The sequence below is a fragment of the Elephas maximus genome, chromosome 4 (genome assembly GCF_024166365.1).
Source record: "Elephas maximus indicus isolate mEleMax1 chromosome 4, mEleMax1 primary haplotype, whole genome shotgun sequence".
In the NCBI taxonomy this organism is placed as follows: domain Eukaryota; kingdom Metazoa; phylum Chordata; class Mammalia; order Proboscidea; family Elephantidae; genus Elephas; species Elephas maximus.
This window is the reverse complement of record NC_064822.1, coordinates 191,146,035-191,167,041: the sequence shown is the minus strand read 5'-3', so window position 1 is coordinate 191,167,041 and position 21,007 is coordinate 191,146,035. Positions and strand designations below refer to the sequence as shown.

The 21,007-nt window shown below is 53.4% G+C and overlaps 1 protein-coding gene across 4 annotated transcripts in view; it reads left to right on the top strand.

Annotated features, from left to right (window-relative positions):
* Positions 1-21,007, top strand: part of CELSR1 (cadherin EGF LAG seven-pass G-type receptor 1) — a 195,322-nt gene that overhangs the window by 122,582 nt on the left and 51,733 nt on the right. For all 4 annotated transcript variants that reach the window (XR_007517446.1, XM_049884670.1, XM_049884669.1 and 1 more), the window contains exons 6-10: positions 5,352-5,509; positions 6,591-6,754; positions 7,204-7,329; positions 10,335-10,501; positions 19,405-19,590. Coding sequence is in view for 3 of the 4 variants with exons in the window: in XM_049884670.1 (XP_049740627.1) it covers positions 5,352-5,509; positions 6,591-6,754; positions 7,204-7,329; positions 10,335-10,501; positions 19,405-19,590 (801 nt within the window). In the remaining variant the exon portion in view is untranslated. The remainder of the gene's footprint in view (positions 1-5,351; positions 5,510-6,590; positions 6,755-7,203; positions 7,330-10,334; positions 10,502-19,404; positions 19,591-21,007) is intronic.

Sequence of the window (21,007 nt, the reverse complement as noted above, 5' to 3'; positions counted from 1 at the left end):
CCATCCTTCCCAGCCTGCCCTATTGCTTCATCCCAGCAGTGTGGATGGAAGCCCACTTGGCCACTCAGCCGCCTCCCCCTCCCTGGCTCTTCCCTCCTTCTCTCGCATCTGCCCCCACCCCAGTTCTGGAGGCAGAGGGCAGAGGGTAATGGCTGATGTGTGGGGCCAGCAAACTGGCATCAACACGCCCCATCCTGCCATGGTCCCTGAAGGGCGGACCTGTTGCTCTTCATTGTACAGATGTGGAAACTGAGGCACAGAGTAGGGCACTAGGAGACGAGGACTGGGCGAGCCTCCTGACCCTCAGAAGAAGGCTGTTAGGTGCCCTCCTGTTGTGACCAGCCCTCTCCCCACCCCAACTCTCCGCTGCCTTTCTAGTCACTTTCTTGCTGTCTCCCAAGCATTCAGCCCCTCTTCCCACTGTTGTCACCCAGATTCCAAGCCCGGCACCCCTCAGCGGCCCGTGGAAGAGGAGGGGGGTCAGGCTGGCCAGAGGCTGGTGGAGGCAAAAACAGGCAGAGGTCTGAATGGGGGAGGCCGGGGGTCTGTGGAGAGCCTACAGAAGTTGGGGGTGTGGGGAGGGGTCTCTCTGTTGCTGTCCAGATAGCCATCTCTGGGGACAGAGAGGCCTGCGAAGGTCCCAGCAGGAGCGGGCCAGGGCTTTGCAAGTGAGTGTGTGTGTGAGAGAGACCATATGTGAGTGGGTATGGATGTAAGTGTGAGAGAGTGAATGCGTGTGAGTGTGAGTGGGTGTGAGTGTGTGGGAGCCTGTGGGTGTGTGTGTGTGTGAGTGTGGGACTGAGAGTGTGAGTCTGAGTGTGGGACTGAGAGTGTGTGAGTCTAAGTGTGTGTGTGAGTATGCAAGTGTGTGTGAGTGTGTGAGGGTGCATAGGCGTGAGTGTGCGGCAGCACCTGGACCTGACATTTGTATTCCGGCAAAGTCACGCCAGAGGCTCCTGGGAAATCCAGCTTGAACTCCGACAAGCGAGTGCACACCCGGGTGTTATTTTCTCCTGGTGACTCTGTCCACCGATTTCCCAAGGCGCATCGGAGAAATGCCACGCCTGCTTCCGAGCAAGCCGACAGCCTTCCAAGGAGGAGCTGTCTGTCCGTGCCAGGCCCAGCAGGGGCCTGGAAACCTGGAGGGTGTCATGGTTGGGCCCTTCAGAGCCTCGTTCCCTGCCGCCTCTGGCCCTGCAAGTGCCTGAGAAGGTCCGCGCTAACTGCTCAGGTCTGTGTTTGACTCTCTGTGAACATACCTCAGGCGCGGCCACTGTGAATTCTCTGATATGAACTTGGTTAATCATTGCCGACACTGAGCGTGAATTCAGTTTTTCCCAAGACCCTCCCCTCCTGGGTGTCTGATTTCGCAGGCACCCCTCCCCCATGGCCTCCCCTGCATCCAGCATTTGCAATCCACCCCCCTCCGCCTCTCCTGTGGGGAATTGTCTGCAGCGAGTTAAAAGGCTGCAGAAACGTGAGCTTTTAAGAACCAAATGCATTTGGCAACACACAAAATCCCCGACAGACACTGGCCCAGAGTGGCTGAGCCAGAGCAGGAGCCAGCCGGCGGGGAGGGTCTGAACACAGGGGAGGGTGTGTGGGAGGGAAGTACCCAGGGACCAGGCCCCACGGTGGCTTCTGCTGAGGTGCGGGAACCAGGGACCCTGAGCTGCAGGTGTGCAAAGCTGAGTGCCTTCAGGGGGCTCCCCTTTAAGGCCCAGTGGCCTTAAAGGGTTTTTTCAGATGGTGGCAGGAGTGAGCATAAGGCTCCTGTCCTGTGGCCAGCATCCCCCTGCCTGTGCCGTCCAGGGCTGCACACTGAGAGACAGGCTGTCACCATCCACAGGCTCTACTGGCTGGATGTGCCTCCCGTTTGCCTGCTTTGCTCAGAGCCCTGGGTGTCCAGGCCTGGCCACTTATGACCTAAATGTCTCAGAAGTGGGGCCCAGGACTGATGGCCTGCTTTCAGGGTGGGGGCCGCATGGCGAGGGGGGTGCTGCACACTTGGCCGAGCACAAGGAGGGCAGATGCCGGGGCACCAGGGCCCACTCCACATGGACTTCTGCCCATCCTGTGCCCCACATCTGCTATCACAAAAATGGAGAAAAAAATCACAGATTGCCATTTGGCCCCGGTGGTACAATGGTTAAGCACTCGGATGCTAATTGAAAGGTTAGTGGTTCGAACCCACCAGCAGCTCCACAGATGAAAGACCTGGCAATCTGCTCCTGCAAAGAGCCTTGGAAACCCTATGGGGCAGTTCTACTTGGTCCTGTAGGGTTGCAATGAGTAGAAATCAACTCGGCAGTAATGGGTTGGTAATGCCCACGCTATCTTTTCCTTTCGTAAAAACACATAGCAAACTTTAAAAATCAATCTTAAAAATATTGGGAAGCCGTTTGTTTTGTTCATCCTTTGTTCCTCTGCGCCCGGCCACCCAGCAGAGCCACGGGGCCCTTCCTCATTGGCGGTGTGAGTCCCACCTGGGCGTTCTCCCTAACACGTGGTGGCGGGGGTGCTCCAACCGCCACCACTTTGGGTTGCTCCCACTGCCTTTTTGTGCTTTGTGCTCCCTGGGCAGCAGGAGAAAAGCTGTCCCGCCTTGAGTCAGACAAATAGAGGACCCGAGCCCAGATCTGATCCACCTGGGAGAGCTTGGTGTCAAGGCTGCGTCTCAGTAGCAGCCAGTCTGGGTAATTCTGTGCGCGCTGTCTGCTCCTCACTGAGAATGGGGACCGTCTTAGTGTGTCTTATCAGCCTGGACTGGGAGGCCGGGTTATGTGGTTTACCTCTGTTGTACAGGTAAAATGGGGAAGGATATTCCCAAACTTGAGCCAGGTGGAGAGTGGCCAGGTGGGTCCAGAAGTGCAGGCTTCCAATACCCTTCTAGGCATCTTGTTTTTTTTTTTTAAATAAGGTGCAATTTACGTAACATAAAATCCACCGTTTTAAAATGAGTGATTCCGTGGCATTTGGTACGTTTACAGTGTTGCGCAACCATCGGTACCTCTCTGGTTTCAGAACATTTTCATCACCCCAAACAAAACCCTGCACCCACTAAGCAGTTACTCCCTAGCACCCTCCCCCACAGCCCCAGCCCCTGGCAACCGCCAATCTGCGTTGTTTCTGTGGATTTGCCTGTTCAGAATTTCATATAAATGGAATCATACAATCTGTGACCTTTTATGTCTAGCTTTTTTCACCCTGCGTCATGTTTTCAGGGTCCGTCCGTGTTGTGGCACGAATCAGGACTGCATTCCTGGTTACGGCTGAAGAATATTTTATTGTATGGGTGGACCATTGATGGGCATTTGGGCTGTTCCCGCTTTCGGCAATGGGGAACAGCGCTGCTCTGGATGTGTGCGGACATGTATTTGAACGCCTGTCCTGAGTTCTTCTGGCTGTATGTTTAGGTGTGGCATGGAGTTGCAGGGTCACGTGTAACTCTGTGTGTAACCCCATCCAGGCTCCTTACCTCATCTGTGACGCCATGTCCATCTTATCCACTGCATCCCTGGTGCTACCTTCGGTCTGCCCTGCTTGGTGATAGGACCACACAGTTGATAGTTTGGATGCGTGTGAGACACAGACTGGCCATGACGGGGGAGTTTTAAATTGCTGGTCCCTCGTACCGCCTGTTTGGGGCAGTGTAAGAAGGGATGGGCGGTGGGTGCTGTGACTGCCCCTCTGCAAAGCAGGGGCCAGGCCTCGGATGTCTCAGGTCCTCCCAGTGCTGCTCTCGACCTCCTTCTGCTAGTCCTTCCAGCTCTTAACCCCAGAATGTAGTTTCTGCGGCCAAAGGGCCGTCGCTTTTGACCAAATGGCAGTGAAGCGGGGCTTAGGAATGAAGCCATGTGTGTCAAGCCAAACCAGGTGCCGTGGAGTCGACTCTGACTCATGGCGACCCCATGTGTGTCATAGCAGAAGTATGTCCATGGGGTTTCCGGTGGCTGGTTTTTCAGAAGTAGATCACCAGGCTTTTCTTCCGAGGTGCATCTGGGTGGACTCGAACCTCCAACCCTTTGGTCAACAGCCTAACGTGTTCACCGTCTGCACCCCTCAGGGGCTCCGAGTGTGTGTGAGTGAGGTCTGTCACAACCTGTCCCGTTTGCAGCTTTGGTTAAGTCGCGCCCAGACTCCGACGCCGGGTATCTTCACAGCAAGTTGTCTCTCGTCAGCGAGCGCTGCTGCAGATACAAATGATGACTCTTTCCTTTTCCCTTAGCTGCTGATTACAAGCGGGGGTTTGCAGCAGCTGTAATTTTGTCAGCAGCAGCCCCCCTTATTAAAGCTCCCCAAGACTAAATGCTGTTTATGTCCTTCCTCCCAAACCCCCTCCCATCCCCAAGAATGTAAATTATGAGCTGTGAAGCTCATGTTCACTAGGGAACGATCGTTCTTTCCCCCAGAGCACACCTAGTGCTCGGGCATCCAGTAATGGGCGCTCGCTCCATTCCCAAAGTGTGCTGTTGGTGGAGCGAGGAGGAGTGGACTTCTTCATGCTCGTCTGTCAATCAGCTGAAGGCAGCCCTCTAAGGAAATAGCTTATCCCACCTTTTGAGGGGTGGACAGGCCCTGGCCTGGCTGGAGTGACAGGGATGCCTTGCCGTATGGGATGAGGACAGAGCAGGTCTTCGGAGCAGGGAGCAACCCCCAGGGTTTGTCCTTTAGGAACGTGGACCAGATGGAGAGCAGGGGCTGGGTCAGGAGTGAGGCGGTGGCAGACACAGGTGGCCGACGCTTTGACTGGAGGGAGGGCAGAAGCAGGTACTCAGAGGGGGTCTCGGGGCTTTGCTGCTGGCCGGTGTCTGAATTCCCTACTGCTGCCATAACAGAGATATCACACGTGGGCGGTTTTAAAGATGAGTAATTTATTCTTGCGGTTCTGGAGGCTAACAGTCCAAATCACCATCTGGGCTGTGTCGCTCCCTCCTGTGAGCCTCTCTCCTAGTTTCTGGCGTCTGCTGGTAATCCCTGACGTTCCTTGGCACCTGTCTTGCCCGTGTGTGTCTCTGTGGCTATTCTGGTCTTTTTATAACTTAGGAGGGGTTAGGTTTAGGGCCCACTGTACTCTGGTATGACTTCCACAACATAACAAGAGAAAACCCTATTTCCAAACAGGGTCATATTTACAGGGGCCAAGACTTTAATATATATTTCAGGGGGACACAATTCTTCCCAAGCACTCAATTATGGGGATGTGTTCTCCAGGAGTCTGGGTGGGGTCCCTGTCCCTTCTCCCCATGCCACCCTCCGCTGAGGACCCTGGGAGATGGCAGCAGGAGTAGGTTTATCTGCCAGGAGCCCTGGGGGACACCCTGACATCTTCTCTGCTTTCTCTCTGACAGCCCCACATCGGCCGTCTGGGCCTGCCCCATGGGCCGTCGGGAGAGAAGGTGGCTGTGGTGGCTGTGGATGACTGTGACACGGCCATGGCAGTGCGCTTCGGGAGCTACGTCGGGAACTACAGCTGTGCGGCCCAGGGCACCCAGAGCGGCTCCAAAAAGTGAGCACCTAGAGCAGGGCCTGGGTTTCCAGAACCTTCCATGCTCCAGAGCCGGCCTCCTGGACACACAGGAACACTCTGGGCCCCAGTGCCCTGGCAGCTGTGACCTGGACTGCAGCCAGATTCCCTTCCTTTGGTTGGGACACCTTCCCTCTGACACAGCAGAACCTTCTAGAATAAGTCCCTTAGAAGCATCTATCTGAGTGGTGCCAAGGCCAGCCCCAGGGTTGTGATGGCTGTCCCCAGCCCTGTCTTCATCGCCATGGTTGCTGGCTTTGTCCCTGCACTGGTCCCTGGGGCTCAGTGCTTAGCCAGTAATCCACACCCTTTGGGTTGACAAGCCCATTTCGCCTTTCTGGTATGAGAGTTTTCTCAGGGCTCATCTTTTAACTCCATCAATGTGTGTGGCCTTCAGAGACCAGAGCCTTCATTCCTTCATCCTTGTTGGACGATTTCCAGTTGTGTCTTGGTGGATGTTTGATTACCTTTTGAAGACCACATTTAAAATTAACCGGATGCATACCAGGCCTCTGACGTAGGCTCACAATGGTCACACACCCGTTTGATCTAATCCCTCACCCACTGTAACGCAGGTGGGATCGAGGCCTGAGAGGTTAGAGCCCTTCCCCAGGGCTGCAGCCGCTCTTGGTGGAGCCAGGGTTCTAGGCGCCGTTGACATCCCTTCTGGCTCATCCTGCATCCTGGGAGGCTCCCGAGGACACCAGCATCCCTGTGGCTGGCATTCACTCTGGGTCTGTGCGTGCCACACCCTGGGTGGTGGGCTGGGTGGACAATAACTGACCAACCCAGGGCATGCAGCTTGTCAGGATGTAATGCAGTGTGGGTAAACCGAGGTACAGAGAGGTTTGAAGAGCCGAGACTGGAGCCATCAGAAGTAGGACCCACCTATATGCTATGACCCGTCCATCCCCACCCTCCTGCTACCTGCCTGTTCCACCCTGAAATTCGCAACGAATGTTGTCTCTGGAAGCAGGGCTGGTGCGCCGTTCCGGCAGCTTCTGGCCTGGCAGCGTCCAACCTCCCACCACTCAGGCCTCACAGGGCAGCCTTGCTTCCCCAGGTCCCTGGATCTGACGGGCCCCCTTCTCCTGGGGGGCGTCCCCAACCTGCCCGAGGACTTCCCTGTGCACAACCGGCAGTTCGTGGGCTGCATGCGGAACCTGTCCGTTGATGGCAAGAACATGGACATGGCCGGCTTCATTGCCAACAATGGCACCAGGGCAGGTAGGCGTGGCCTGCATCCGCATCCCTGGGTACCGTCTTTATCCTGGAACTGACCTGTGGTGCCCAGGCATGGGTGCCTGCTGGGAGTGGATCAGAGCTGGGCTGGCCAGAGACGTGCTCTCAGGGTCAACTCTGAGAGTGGGATGTGCAGTTTGGGGTTGCAGTGACGCTGCTGTTACAGCTGCCAGGCTGGGATGGCCAGACGACTGGGGTGTGTGGTGGCCCAGAGACCTGGAGGCTCCGGACGTCTGCAGAGTTTTCAAGTCCTCTCTTCTTACAGCTGCCAGAGGGTCACAGGCCCAGCGGCTTCGCCTGGTGCAGGCCCAAGGCCTCTGATTAACCTGGCTCAGTTTTCATACCTGCAGGGGTAGCATTAGGTCAGACAGCCCCCAGCACGGTACCCTGCCCCACTCTCCACTAAGACCACACCTCATCTTCTGTCCTTCCAGGCTGCACTGCCCAGAGGAACTTCTGTGACGGAGTCTGGTGTCAGAACGGGGGCACATGTGTCAACAGGTGGAACACGCACCTGTGTGTGTGCCCGCTCCGGTTCGGGGGGAAGAACTGTGAGCAAGGTGAGTCCTGGCCCGTCCAGCACCACTTCATCCCCTACCCTGGATGGGGTGGTGCCTGGGACCCCTTGTAAAGGACCTCACAAGGAGACCTTCATGGATCTAACATCTGGGGCTGACCTTCTGGCACCCCATGTGTCTCCCTGACCCCACAGTTGTGGTCCCAGTGGGAGCAGGGCCTGGGCCAGGGTGGGGGCTCTGAGGGTCGTGGGGCCACCACAGTGGGGTGAACCTGCATCTGGGAGCAGGGGGTCAGGGGTGGTTCTGCAGGACACAGCAGCATGTTTGAGCAAGGTAACATGAGGTTAGGCAGCCATGAGGGTCAGTTCCCGGACGGGGACGCAGTGCCTCCTGGTAGCTGCATCTCTCACAGACCATCACTGGCCTGAAAGCTGTAGGTCCCCAGGCCCAGCACCCCAGCCCTGTGTCCCCTCACATGATCTCAGAGGGCATGCACCTCCAGTTGGCTGGGACAGTGCTGTGACCGTAGAGGAAAAGGGCCATGGGTCCCCTGCCCTGCCCTGCTGTAGCCACGGCCTGGGTTTCTCTTCCTTTCTGGTGCGTAGTTACAGCCATACGCTGGTAAATAAGTTCCGCCATTTTTTTAAATCATCAGCTCTGTATTTAAGATAAACAGAAGCGAGAGGCTGAGGCCAGGCCAGTTGGGGCAAGCTCACTATCCAGCTTCGGAGGTTCCCGACACTTGTCAGCAACATAGAGGCTGCAGCCCGCCCCGAACTTCAGAATTTAACACAGCACCTGCTCTGTCCCATGGGAGCCGGGACCCAGCTGGGCGGGGCTGGTCTGAGGAGCACCCAGCGCCCTGTAGAAGTCAGGTGTCCTCACCTGCACCCCAAACGTCCCATGCAGGTCTTCGCACAGCTATCTGGGGGATGGGGTCCAACTCCGATTCTCAAAGGAGTTAATGAGCCAAGAAAAGGTGGGGAACCATGGTCACCCATGTCAGGACAGGAAAGCTAACCAGTCACTGCAGGTGAGCGGAGGTGGAGCTTGCCTGTCCAGCGGCTCCACCCTGCTCGGGAGGTGGTCGCTTAGTGGTCTGAGGCCGCAGGACCGGGAGTAATATTTGTCTGGGACAGATTTAAAAGTCAGGGTCTGCTTTTTCACACATCGAACACCTGGGGAGCCACAGCTGTGAATGGAGTCCCTGAGCCCCGTGGTCTCTGTGCCCGGTGGGCTCTCCCGGGCCCTCCAGACAGGACCTGGTGTGAGCAGAGAGCCCAGCACCATGGGGTGGGGCCTAGGCACCGGGCGTGGCCGTCACAGTGGGGTTTCCTGTTATGGAAGCCAGGCTACGCCAAGGAAAACGCGGCCACTTGTTCGGGTTCATGCGAGCAGGAAGCAAACACGCAGGGGTCAGGAGGCTCAGCGTTCCCCAAAGGCAGCCCTCTCGTGGCGTGCCCTCTGCTGCCAGTTTTGGGGTTTGTGCTGATGACCGTTTAATCCCGCTTTGGCTAGATTGCAGGAGAGGCCACTTGCCTCAGGTGGTCAGGAGTCCATGATGCAGGCCTAGGAAGGCAGCTTGGCTCAGCATCATGCCTTGTTCCCATGTTTTTCCAAGTATCACACACTCGGGAGCCTGTGTGCCCACACCGCCACCTCCCTGGTTAGCCTAAATCATCGAGGAGCCGTAGGCCAGCCGGTGAGCAGGGGGCATAGGGCGTGGAGGCCTGGTGCCTGTCCCCAGGAGTGAAGGCCTGGTGCCTGTCCCCAGGAGTGAAGGCCTGGTGCCTGTCCCCAGGAGTGAAGGCCTGGTGCCTGTCCCCTGGAGTGAAGGCCTGGTGCCTGTCCCCGGGAGTGAAGGCCTGGTGCCTGTCCCCGGGAGTGGAGGCCTGGTACCTGTCCCCGGGAGTGGAGGCCTGGTACCTGTCCCCGGGAGTGGAGGCCTGGTACCTGTCCCCGGGAGTGGAGGCCTGGTACCTGTCCCCGGGAGTGGAGGCCTGGTGCCTGTCCCCGGGAGTGGAGGCCTGGTACCTGTTCTTGGGAGTGGAGGCCTGGTACCTGTCCCTGGGAGTGAAGGCCTGGTGCCTGTCCCCGGGAGTGGAGCCCTGGTGCCTGTCCCAGGGAGTGGAGTCCTGGTGCCTGTTCCCGGGAATGGAGTCCTGGCGTCGGTCCCTGGGAGTGAAGGCCTGATGCCTGTCCCTGGGAGTGGAGTCCTGGTACCTGTCTCCAGGGGTGGTGGCTCGCTGGGGATTGGAAACCCCCCCAGACACCAGCTGAGGGCAGTGCAGGCTTTGGAGCCTGAGGGGCATATACACACAAACGTGTGTGTTTGTGCATGTGTGCTCATGAAGACTCATACTGTGCTCATCAAGAGATTGTCCCCGCCACGATGCCTGCTTGGGCCCAGCCCTGACAGCCACCAGGCAAGTGTGAGTGTGACAGGTGGGCTGGGCTGACCAGGACCATCCATCAGCACCCTTGTTCACGGAGCCCAGGATCCTGGGTCACCCCACTCTGCCCCCTTCCTGGCCCGAGAGCACTTGTTCCTCAGGCCCAGGTTGGGAAGCTGCAGGCCTTTGCCCGCCCTCCCTGGAAGGTGGCCCTGTCCCAGGAGTGGGTCTCTGCAGGGCCAAGGGGGTGGGTTCAGCGTTCTAAACAAAAGAAACCAAGCCTACTGCCGTCAAGTCGATCCTGACGGAAGGTGACTCCGTGTGTTACAGAGTAGAGCTGCCCCATGGAGTTTTCTTGGCTGCGATCTTTATGGAAGCAGAGGGCAAGGCCTTTGTTCCGTGGCACCGCTGGCTGGGTTCAAACCGCCAACCTTTTGGTTAGTCCACTGCAAAAGATTTGTGCCACCCGGGACCTTTCAGAATTCTAGTCAGTGCAGGTGGGCACAGTCTCAGAGACAGGCCTTTGGTGTGGAAGTAAAACAGGCCCAGGACTCCCCCTCCCCGCTCTGGGTCCTGAGAGCCAGCTCCCTCCCCAACATGATGTCGTTGCATGCCCCTCCTGGGACCTTCTAAGGCTGGTTTTTGCGTCCACAGTCATGCCTCACCCCCAACGCTTCAGTGGAGAGAGCATCGTGTCCTGGGACAACCTGGCCGTCACCATCTCTGTGCCGTGGTACCTGGGGCTCATGTTCCGCACCAGGAAGGCAGACGGCGTGCTGATGGAGGCCACTGCTGGTGTGTCCTCCCAGCTCCTTCTGCAGGTGAGCAAACCACATCCCCCCACGTACCTTGGGGGCAAGCGCCCACCTGTGGGCTTTAACTGGGTGCTCAGGGAGCTTGCAGGAGGGACTTTGCCTCATCACCGCCCTGGAGTGCCATATGGGCCCTGCAGCCTCTCCAGCGTGAATGAGGGACGGAGATATGAGTGTGCCTTCCCCAGAGGCAGGACCACGGTGCTATTCATGATGAGGTAGAGTGCGGCGAAGGCCGAGCCAGCGAGGGAGCCCCATGGGGCATTTGTTTCCAGCGCCCTGCGGCCACTGTGCCTTTGAACAGCAAGCCTGGTCTCTGTCTCGCTGTGGATGTGGCCTCCTTTCTGGCCGACGGGCATTCCAGAACCGGAGGAGTGGTGAGCACCCTCCGGTGACAATGAGAAATCCCCCCTCAAACTGTAATGCAGCAGTGGCTGACCTTGCTGCCTGCAAACCAGATTCCGACTCATGGCAACCCCAAGTGTGTCACAGTAGAGCTGTGCTCCGTGGGCTTTCCGGCGGCTGGTTGTTTGGAAGCAGATTGCCAGGCCTTTCTTCCAAGGAGCCTCTGAGTGGGCTCAAACCCCCAACCTTTCAGTCCGCAGCTGAGCACGTTCACTGTTTGCACTACCCAGGGACTGCTGCTGGGGGTATGCCTTCTCTTACTCCGCTTGTATCACCTTCCGTATTACGTTCTCTTTTAATCTTTTTGGCCTTTAGTGTTTTATTTATTTTTTAAAAGTTGTTCTTGTTAGGTGCCATCGAGTTGGCTCTGACTCATAGTGACCCTATGCAAAATAGAATGAAACAGTGCCCGGTCCTGCCCCATCCTTACAATCGTTGTTATGCTTGAGCTCATTGTTGCACCCACTGTGTCAATCCACCTCGTTGAGGGTCTTCCTCTTTTCCTCTGACCCTGTACTCTGCCAAGGATGATGTCCTTCTCCAGGGACTGATCCCTCCTGACGACATGTCCAAAGTATGTAAGACGCAGTTTGCCATCCTTGCTCCTAAGGAGCATTCTGGTCATACTTCTTCCAAGACAGATTTGTTCATTCTTTTGGCAGTCCATGGTATATTCAATATTCTTCGCCAACACCACAATTCAAAGGCGTCAATTCTTCTTCGGTCTTTCTTGTTCATCGTCAAGCTTTCACATGCATATGATGGGATTGAAAATACCATGGCTTGGGTCAGGCGCACCTTAGTCTTCAAGGTGACATCTTTACTTTTCAACACTTTAAAGAAGCCCTTTGCTGTGGATTTGCCCAGTGCAATGGGTCATTTGATCTCTTGACTGCTGCTTCCATGGGTGTTGATTGTGGATCCAAGTAAAATGAAATCCTTGACAGCTTCAGTCTTTTCCCTATTTATCACAATGTGGCTTATTGGTCCTCTTAAAAGTTAGATAAGGCTAAAATTCCTAAACACTTAAAAAACATTTTAATGTACCCTACCCTCTAGTTTTTTGGTGTTGAGGACTGTTTTCATGTGCATCTCCCCAGCTCTGTAGTTATTTCATCGGTGGGAACAATTATGCGTTAATTTGTGAAGAAAATGCCTCGGACTGCTTTCACCGGCGGCCCTCTGCCTCCAGCTGTCTATACTCAGGAGAGTGGAGGAACCCTCACCCTCGCTGTCTGCCTTTTGGGTGTTTAAAATACTCCCCTACCCTGGATGTTTCTGCTTTGTGAGCAGGGGTGCTCGGGGATCTTGGGTGCCGGTGCAGTGGGCTTGCCCGGCCAGGCTCTGGGCCGCCAACTCACCCCCTGCCCACATGTCTTCAAGGTTTCCGTCTGCAGTAACAATGGGGACAGGACACCCCGCGTGGACATCACCACCTGTAACCCCACCCAGTCAGGCCGAGGCCTGAGAACACTCAGGCGATTCCTCTACTGCCGCTGGTTTGCCCTCCCTGAAAACCCACTGGCTTGTTCTTCTAGAAAGCCCACTGCTCTGCCCTCCTGGAAAGCCCAATTTGATGCCTGTTTTCGGACTTAGTGTGCCTCCCTGATGAGGTGGGCTTGTGGGAACTGCCCCACCAAGGGGCTCCGTCTGAGTTGGAGGGTTCCACAGACAGCATGGCCACACGGCCTGATGGTTTTCTCTTTCTTCCAGGCTTTTCTTCAAGGGTGTGCTTGTATGTGTGTGTGCACACATGTGTCTCTGTGCAAGTGCTTGTGTGTGCATGTGTCTACACACGTCTGTGTGTCCGTGTCTATGTGTGCATACGTCTGTACATGTGTTCACTCACGTGCATGTATGTGCTGTGTCTGTGTGTGCATACGTGCGCCCGTGATGGTATCTAGACATTCTCGGTCTTGGTCTCGGGAGGTGAACTCTCTGTTCACATGGGTCATTCATGATCTTCAGCCACAGCGCCCCCTCTCTCTTCCTTCCCCTCGCTCCTCCCTCCTCTCCACCTCTCCCTCCCTCCTCTCCACCTCTCCCTCCCTCCTCCCCACCTCTCCCTTCCCCCCTCCCCTTCCTCCTTCCTCTCTCCCTCCTCCCCTCCCTTCCTCCCTCCTTCCCTGTGTCCCTCCCTCCCTGCTGCCTCCCTCCTTCTCTCACTCTCCTCCCTCCTCCCTACTCCCATCCCTCCCTCCTACTCTCCCCTTTGTCTCTCCCCACCTCCTCCCCTCCCCTCCCTCCCTCCTCCCGGCCCCTCCTTCCCTCCCTCTTCCTTGTCCCTCCCTCTCCCCTCCCCTCCTCTCCCTCCTTCTCTCCCTCCTCCCTTCCCTTCCTCCCTCCTGCCCTTTGTCCTTCCCTCCCCTCCCTCCTTCTCTCACTCTCCTCCCTCCCCTCCCTCCCTCCTCCTCTTCCCTCTCCCTCCTCCCCTCCCCTCACTCCTTCCTCTCTCCCTCCTCCCCTCCCTTCCTCCCTCCCCCTCCTTCCTTCTCTCACTCTCCTCCCTCCCACTTCCCTCCCTTCCTTTTCCTCTTCTCCCTCCCCTCCCTTTCTCCCCTCTCTTCCTCCTCCCTCCTCCCTCCCTCCCTACCTCTCTCCCTTTCTGACACAGGAAGTTGCTGCCTTTACCACCAGCCTCCTCTTTTGCCTTGGCGCCAGATCACATCACACTGCCTTCAGGATAACCCACTCCACTACACGATAGCCCCTATGGTCAGGAAGTCCCTCCCAGAGCTAGCTGTTTTGCTCCTTGCTGTAGCTATGTGTCCTCATGAAGCATCATTTCATCTCACTCCTTTGGCCCCATGATGTTGTGTCTGCCCAGTACAGAATGGACTTAATTCTAAGGCAAGGCAGTTGGTGCTGGGGTCAGAGGTTGTTGCTTGGCGTGGGGAGAAACCAGGGCCTGGAGATGATAGCCCCGGGCTCCTGGTTCACCCATGGCCCACGCTCCTGTGACGCCCACAGGCCCCTCTGCCTTCCTCCCTGTAGTGAGCCAGTCCCAAAACACTCCCTGTGGCAGGCTCGGTGTCGGGGCAGAGGGGCTGCCAACCACCCCTGCGAGCCCCCTGACTGGTGGGTACGCGGGGGCGAGACCCTGAGGGCTCCTGGTGGGTCAGCAGAGCAGTTATGACAGGGCCATGGAGGCGGTGACTACCCTGCTGGGGCCCAGAGAGGAAGCTGTCCTCTGTCCGCCCACCTGCCCCGCTCACCCACGTCAGCACTCAGGAGCGCTTTCCAGCCAGACCTATGCAGACAGCTCCAAGGTGTGATGTGTGCAGCGGCCTAATTACAGTTGTCTTTGTTTTTCCCTTATTAACGTGTCATTTCACCGGTTTACCAGCAGTCACAGAAGCTAGGGCTCAGCCAAAACTTGGCAGGCACGGTTCCGCCTGGGGTGGTATTTTTCTCTGTGGTCGTTTCACCGTTGGAACAAATTAAATTGGCTGTGCAGACGATGAACTGGAGCTTGCAGGTCGTCATTTGGCACTGGGGTCGCTGTAGGAAAAAAGTACGCTTTCCCTAGAACAGCACTGAAAGCCAGAGACTCGTATTGTTTGAGTGATTACGTTATGTGTAGCTAACTCGAAAATTAAGACTTTTTTTGTTTTGTCTTATTTTTTGCCAAGGAATATGGCCAGCCCCTCCCTTTGGAAGGCTGGATGGAAAGAATGGTGGCCTCTGGGGTATCCTTCAGACCCCAGTAACCACCTAGAAGGCCGCCCCAGGGAAGTTCCCAGAGGCTGGTCAGCTGGGTGTTACCAGAATGTTCCAGTTTATTTCCTGCAGGCCCTGTGGGCTCTGACGGGGTAGCAGTCGGGGAGTTCCTAAAAGGTGCCCTTGGTGGCGGGCTGAATAAGACCACATCATCATCAAGCAGCCCTGACAATTTGGGTAATTGCTCTCAGGCGACCTGAGTCTGCCTGCATTGTCAGATGGGATAACCTTGCTATTGTTGAAGGCCTCTGTTAAATTGGTGACAGGCCTGAGGTGGCAAGCAGGGACTTCCATTCTGCCAGGATCACTTTTGTTTGTAGACATAATGTCATTTTTATTGTGGACCTTTGGGCTTTGGGGTTTTGCTAGCGAGAACAGTGAGAAAGAACGGCAAGAGAAACGAACACGTTGACGTCAATGTTTGTGAAGTACAAGGAAGTAAAATATAAAAAGGTGAAAAACTGTCTTCTTAAATCGGCTGTCCTTTGAGGCCAGAAATCAAAATACATTATTAATTGCATGACTTTTGGGAATCAATTAAAAATCTTTTGTTTTCCATCATGATTGCTTCTTTGAGCCATGGGATATTTAGAAGTATATTTCTGAATCTCCAAACATGCGGAGTTTTCTAGTAAACCATTTCGTTTTTATTTCCAGAATAATTGCCGGTTAGAGAACGTATTGTGTGTGATTTCAGAACCTTTCAAATGTGTTGAGACTTGCTTCACAGCCCAGCACATAATCAGGTCTACTGACGGTTGCCTGTGTACTTGAAAAGACTGTGCTCTGCAGTTCTTGGCTACAGTGTTCTCTACCTGTCGAATACATCAAGCTTGCCTATCGTGGTGTTAAAATCTTTGGTAGCCTTGCTGACTTTTTTGGTCTGCTTGTCCTCTCAGTTATTGAGAAAGACGAGTTAAAAATCTTCAGACACAATTGCGGATTAATCTCTTACTCTTCTTTCTGTTTACTTTTGCTTTATAGATTTTGAGGCTGTGTTATTTGGTGCATACAAGTTGTCCTTCTCTTCCTGGCAGATTGACTGTTACCATTATGGAAATCCTTTTGACCTCAAGCCATGATTTTTCCCCTAATGTTTACTTTGTCTGAACCAGTACCAGTTTTCTCTTGGTTGTTTACATGATGTGTCTTTATCCTTTTACTTCCAACATTCCTGAATCCTTACTTAAGGGGTATCTCTTTTAAGCAGTACATTAATAGTTGTTTTTTCTGTCTTTAATCAATCCTGAGCATTTTCACCTTTTAATTAAAAAAAAAAAAAAAAAACACTGCTGTTGAGTCGATCCCAACTCACAGCAACCCTGTAGGACAGAGTAGAACTGCCCCATAGGGTTTCTAAGGCCGTAAATCTTTACAGAAGCAGACTGCCACATCTTTCCCCCGAGGAGTGGCTCTTGGGTTCGAACCAATGACCTCTCGGTTAGTAACTGAGTACTTTAAACACTGCACCACCAGGGATCCTTGCCTTTTCATTGAGGTGATCTTAAAACATAAGTACATAGGTTAGTTAAAATGCATTTTTTAATGATCATTCCATACATGCATTTAAACATGATCAAATGGCCACCTAAATCTGTTTTCTTTAATGTTCTGTGGTTCCCGTTATGTTCAAGTTTATGTCTGATGGTTGTATTAACTGGTTTCTGTGTGGGTCTGTTTCTACTGCCTCTTGTTTCTCTTGGTTTTCACTCACATTGTCTTGTCTCCTCATGTACATGGTTATTTCTGATTGAGTGCTGGACCTTGTATTGAAGAACTGTAGAGAGAATTTGAAGCTAAGGTGGCTGTGTCATTATCCTCCAGGTAACACAAAGGTGTTTCCCTCCGGTGGGCGGCTAGGAGAATGAGCCATTCCAGACCACTTTAATCAGTCATGCTCTGAAGTGACCAAAAGCTGGGCTTTCGTTCCTGTAAGGGCCGGTCTGGTTCCTGTTTATTTCTAGCGTATAGACCTATCTTGCTGGCCCCTAGCCTTGGCAGGCCCTGAACTACGGTTTTTATCACCCTTACCCCTGATGAAAGCTTTTTTAACTTTTCGGCTTCAGCTGCATCTTCTAAAACAGGTGACGACCTTAAAACCAAAAAGCCAGTTCCCCTCGAGTCAGTTTCAACGCATGGCTACCATGTGTGTGCAGAGTAGAACTGTTCTCTATAGAGTTTTCAAGGTTATGATCTTTTGGAAGAAGATCGCCAGGCTTTTCTTCCAAGGCACCTCTGAGCAGGTTCAAACTGCCAACCTTTCAGTTAGTAGTTGAACACTTAACCATTTGCACCACCCAGAGATGCCTACCTGACAACCATGTGGGAAAGCAAACACCTGACTCACCTCTGTAGATTTTCTTCTTCTCCAGGTTATTTCCCTTTAACTCTACAGAGCCTTGAATCTCTCTAACACCTTCATATAGGTGTTCTTTAATATTTCATTCCATTTTTCCAGGTATCCTCAGGAGTAGGGTTGAGCCAGCTACCCATTCCTTCATTGGCATTGGAGCCCTGCTGGCATGGTGGTTAAGAGCTCGGCTGCTAATCAAAAAGTCAGCAGTTGGAATCCACCAGCCACTCCCCGGAAACCCTATGGGGCGGCTCTACTCTGTCCTATAGGGTTGCTGTGAGTCGGAACTGACTCAGCGGCAACAGATTTGGTTTGGCTTTTTGGTTTTCATTGGCATTGTCTCTAACCACATTGTCTTCAAACGTGAGCATCTTAGGCCAATTACAATGCTGGTGTCAGGTTTCTTCTTACATGTATTTAAAAGCCTTGTCTCATGAAATGTAGCATTTACATCCAAACCTACGTGCTCAGTACTCACCTAAATCTGTGATGGAGCCTAATCTTTAAGCTTAATGGGCGTCTTCTCAATTCTCATCTTCCTTAATCTCCATCAAATATCTGACACTTCTTACCGTAGAAAAAGACATACAGTTCTGAAGCGTGTTAAAGGTAACAACAAATTAAAACGTTGCTTAACGTTTAAGTCCCACTTTTGATCCAGGGCCATATTGAGTCTGTTTGCATTTCTTTGTGTGTGTGTGTGTGTGTTTTAATATACGTATATTTTTATTGTGCTTTAGATGAAGGTTTACAGAGCAAATTTAGTTTCTCATTAAACAATTAATACACATGTTGTTTTGTGACATTAGTTACCAACTGAGCTACATGTATTATTATTTGTTTTATGAGTCTGTCTAATCTTTGGCTGAAGGCAAACTTCAGGAGTGACTTCAGTACAGAGCACAGTACAGAGTGTCTGGGGAAAACCAATTATGTTTTAATTCAAACATAGATTAACTCCAAGAGAGCAAAGGCTCTGCCTGATTTGTTCACCATTTAGGTCCAGCACCTAGCAAACACACAATGGGTGCTGACAAAGGAAAGAAGGAAGGGGGCAGGCCCCCAGGCCAGCTGTTGTGTTTCGTTGCTGTTGGCTACCTTGAGGCAGTAGTAGGGACTTAAGGGACTTAGCTCATGAAGTCAGGCAGACTAAGGTCCAAATCACAACAAGAGGCATCATTTAGTAAGTGCCTGTTGTGTGCTGGGCACACTTATGGTGGATTGACATATAAGATTTTAGTTAATATATTTAAATATCACCACAGTGGTTAAGAGCTATGGCAGCTAACCAAAGGGTTGGCAGTTCAAATCCACCAGCTGCTCCTTGGAAACCCTATGGAGCAGTTCTACTCTGTCCTGTAGGGTCGCTGTGAGTTGGAATTGACTCGACGGCAACGGGTTTGGTTTTGGTTATTTTCCTGTGCAGTAAGTTCCATTAGAAACCCAATTTTTTAGGTGAGGAAATAAGCTTTGAGAGGGTTAGTGATTAGGCCAAGGGCATGCAGGTATTAAGGGCTAAACCTGATTTAAACACTTGGCTCTCTGACGCTCAAGTCTGGGCATTCCCACCGAACCAAAGCACCCTGTGCATTGCTGGAAAGGGTGTGAGTCCATCCTCAAGGAAATTACAGCCTGGAGACGAGAGGGGCTCTAGGGCTTTCAAAGGAAACTAGAGTAGGAATGTGTTCAGTGGTTCAACAAAGACCCCCTCCCCCTCCGAGCACCTTCTCTGGGCCAGGGACTGGGTCATGCCAGGTACTGGGGCTACAACGGAGAACATAAGCCAGCCTCTTGCTTTGTTGGTAGCTCCAAGTCTAGTGGGGAAGCCAGGCCCTATTCAAGTAATCACACAAGTACTACACAACACTTGGTTAGTAACTGTGATGAGTGCTTCAAGGAAGTTCAGGGAGCTAGGAAAAACTTTTTTTTTTATTGTGAGCTGAACTTTTTTCTACTATTTTTTTTTTTATTGTGCGTTAAGTGAAAGTTTACAAATCAAGTCAGTCTCTCCTACAAAAATCTATATACACTTTTCTATATACACCTAATTGCTCTCCACCAATGAGACAGCACACTCCTTCCCTCCACTCTCTCTTTTTGTGTCCATTTGGCCAGCTTCTGACCCCCTCTGCCCTCTCATCGCCCCTCCAGACAGGAGATGCCAACATAGTCTCATGTGTCTACTTGATCCCAGAAGCTCTTTGTTCACCAGTATCATTTTCTATCCCATTGTCCAGTCCAATCCCTGTCTGAAGAGTTGGCTTTGGGAACGGTTCCCGTCTCGCGCTAACAGAAGGTCCGGGGACCGTGACCACTGGAGTCTGGGGACCATGACCACTGGAGTCCTATTTCTTTGTGTTTTAAGTGACTGCAAAGTATTGTGTATTTTGCCATCACTGGCTCAGTTGGTAGGTGTGGCTCTCCTTTCCTACAGATCCTGGATAATTACGTCCAGTTTGAGGTGTCCCACGGCCCCTCTGATGTGGCATCCATAACACTGTCCAGATCACGGGTTACTGACGGGGAGTGGCATCACCTGTTGATAGAACTGAAGAGCGCCAAGGAGGGCAAGGACATCAAGTACCTAGCAGTCATGACTTTGGACTACGGGATGGACCAGGTGAGTGGTCACCTATACCCTCTTCAGAACAGATCTCTTGGTCGTGTGAAAACAGAGTGGCCCCTGGTATTCATTTCCCAGGGCTTCTGTACCAAGGCACCTCAGATGGGGGCACTTAGAAGAACAGGAGTGTATTTCTCTCACAGTTCTGGAGGCTGCTAGGAGTACAAATTCAGGGTGTCATCAGGGCCACGCTCTCTCCAAAGGCTCCAGGGGAGGATCCTTCCTTGTCTCTCCCCATTTCTGGTGGGCCCAGGCATCCTTAAAGCATCTTTGCATGGCCGTCTTCTCCCTCTGCCTCTTCTCTTTTATAAGGACAGCCTCAGCTGGGATCAGGACCCACCCTACTCCAGTATGGCCTCATGTTAACTGATATCTTCAAAGACCCTGTTTCCAAACAAGGTCATGTTCACAAATACCATGGGTTAGGACTTCAGCCTACATTTTTGGGGAGCACGATTCAATCCGTAACACCTCTTAATGTGCCAAGACCTGCTGGAGACCTTGTGGATTTGGGGGAGCATTTGGATCCAGTGTTCCTCCTCATGCTGGGGTCCCCAGAGCCTGTGTTTTACTCTCCATCCCTGCAGTCAGGACTGGACCTCGTCCACCTGTGTCCTCGCTCATGCCTGGCACACCCCGTTAGCACCCTCCCAGCAGTTCCACTGAGCAAAACTGTATTGAGCAACGACTGTATACTCGGCCATGTGCCTGTAGGGGTACAAAGACTGACAAGGCCAGGGTCCTTGCCCTCAGAGTGAACAGCGAGTGAAGGTGAGGGGAGCAATGAGACCCAGGTATCAGAGAGGTGCACCTGGCCCAGGTGGACAAAGTAGCATTCCAGGCAGAGCACTCCCAGGAGACTTGCGCCAAACCAAGCTGGATCCCTGCAGGCAGCAACACGAGGTATTTTGTACGAGATACTCAGACACGTAAGGGGCTACTTGTGATTCTTAAGTGCTCCTGCATTCTAGATCCACCCTACCCCCCAGCTCTGAAGACAAACCCCTGCAGTGTTCCAGGTGCAGGCCTCCTTGGGGCAGGGAAGGTGGCAGAGACTTCCTGAAATTCTTGCAATTGCAGATGGAGTTTCTGTCCACTGAGGTCTTCATAGTTTGGTGAGCACTGGGTTACAAGTGGCTCTTTAGTGGTCAGCCGGCTACAAGGTGGGGAGAGTTGCCCACACTCCCCACGTTGGCCAGCTGGGCTGGATGCTGATGGGCATCCTCAGCTGGGTCTCCTCGCCCTGGCATCGCAGGTGTCAGTCTCCTCGCCCTGGCATCGCGGGTGTCAGTCTCCTCGCCCTGGCATCGCGGGTGTCAGTCTCCTCGCCCTGGCATCGCGGGTGTCAGTCTCCTCGCCCTGGCATCGCGGGTGTCAGTCTCCTCGCCCTGGCATCGCGGGTGTCAGTCTCCTC